At 46.8% G+C, this 1826-nt stretch overlaps 1 protein-coding gene across 1 annotated transcript; it reads right to left on the reverse strand.

Annotated features, from left to right (window-relative positions):
• Nucleotides 1-836: 836 nt before the first annotated feature.
• Nucleotides 837-1586, reverse strand: LOC119542895 (ADP-ribosylation factor 1-like). Its single transcript, XM_037847494.1, has one exon. The coding sequence runs from the start codon at nucleotides 1584-1586 to the stop codon at nucleotides 837-839; it is 750 nt and encodes a 249-aa protein (XP_037703422.1).
• Nucleotides 1587-1826: the final 240 nt, after the last annotated feature.

The following is a 1826-nucleotide window of genomic DNA, read 5'->3' on the forward strand; positions in this document are numbered from 1 at the left end:
TGCATTTCTGGAGGTGACACCCCAGGACCCCCAAGAGATCTACTGAGTAAACGCTGGGAGTAACAGGCTCTTGGCTCTATCAAGTGGTTTCCAACAAAAGCACCACACACCTGACCAAAATAAAAGGTTGGTGGCTCCTTGCTTTCTTCTCAACTGAGAGCCAGAGGCTGCTGCCATGCCCATGGCCAGCACACAGGCCCTCCTGTGGGTCAAGTGGCTCTGACATATGGGGGATGTCTAGGGCCCCAGAGACCTGACAGAGGGGCCACTGGTCTCACAGTGGCCAGGGCCTCACCACAGCTTCAAAGCTTATTTCGTAGGTAACCAATTGAGCACAAGTACAAGCAGAAACTCTATGAAATACAGGATGATCCAAAGACAAAGCATAATTACAGGGATCTCTATTGTGACCATGCAAAATTTTATCATGTGTTTGATTTGCATCACCTTCTCTCACATTCCTAAAGGGAAACATAGATGATCGGATGGACTAGTATTCAGGTTGTTACTGCAAAACCTACACTAGGCATATTTCTCCCTTCTGTGTGTTCAAGTGTTCTCCTTATCTTTTATTTTTAACTAATTTAAAAAATGCACTGAGTTTGGGTTAAAAACCAACCTCTAAAATGGATTTCAACATAGATCTAAAGCCAAGCAGAGGCACTGTCAGCTCTTCTAACACAGTAACCCCTGGAAGCCCAGGTGCCAGTGCACCTGAAGTCCCTTCTCAGTACTAAACAGTGAGTTGATTTTCCTTTTTTTTTTTTAACAATAAAAAAAGCTGAGTAATATTGCATAGGAGTACCAGAAACTGCCTTATTGGAAACAAAAACTATTTACATTAAATAAAAAACCTGTTTGCAGGCTGCGTCTGCCACATTTACAGCATGGTGCAATACATACTGTGACCAAAACCCAGGGAAACAGCTTCTGGCACTCAATACCACAGAGTAGCACAGTTTGCTATATGAGAGTAAAGCAGAGGGCGAAGAGGAGGAAGGAAGAAGGAGAGGAGGGAGGGGAGTGGACACAGTCTCAGTTCCCTTCTGATTTTGGAGCTGATTGGACAGCCGGTCCAGTCCTTCATACAGCCTGTCCCCACTGGTGGCACAGGTGGCCTGAATGTACCAGTTTCTGCAGCACAGAGAATGCAATCCCAGTTTATCTGTGATTTCAGCTGCATTCATGGCATTGGGGAGATCCTGCTTGTTAGCAAACACTAGTAAGACAGCATCCCTGAGCTCATCTTCGGCTAACATCCTCATGAGCTCCTCGCAGGCCTCGTTCACATGCTCTTGGTCATTGCTGTGGACCACAAAGATCAGACCTTGTGTGTTCTGGAAGTAGTGGTGCCACAGAGGCTGGATCTTATCCTGGCCACCCATACCCCACACGGTGAAGCTGATGTTTTTGTACTCTACAGTTTCGATGTTGAAACCTATAGTGGGAATAGAAGTTACTATTTCACCAAGTTTCAGTTTGTACAAAATAGTAGTCTTTCCGGCAGCATCCAGGCCAACCATGAGAATGCACATTTCTTTTTTGCCAAAAAGGCCCTTGAAGAGGTTAGCAAAAATATTCCCCATGCTTGCAGGCTGGTGTAATCAACACTGGCCAGAGAAACCCCTTGGCGGCTGTGGTGGCTGCTGCTGCTGCTGCTGCTGCTGCTGCTGTTGCTGCTGCTGCTGCTGCTGCTGCTCCTGCTGTTGCTGCTGCTGCTGCTGCTGCTGCTCCTGCTGCTGCTCGGAGCCAGGCATTGGTTTCATTCCCACAATCCCCCTTATTTTTGAAGGACAGTTTTGCCAGATATAGAATTCTTGGTTGGC

This window comes from Choloepus didactylus, chromosome 8 (assembly GCF_015220235.1).
Source record: "Choloepus didactylus isolate mChoDid1 chromosome 8, mChoDid1.pri, whole genome shotgun sequence".
Taxonomy (NCBI): domain Eukaryota; kingdom Metazoa; phylum Chordata; class Mammalia; order Pilosa; family Megalonychidae; genus Choloepus; species Choloepus didactylus.

Excerpts from the sequence above, each read along its gene's own strand:
- LOC119542895 (XM_037847494.1), bottom strand. The coding sequence starts at position 1,586 with ATGGGGAATATTTTTGCTAACCTCTTCAAGGGCCTTTTTGGCAAAAAA.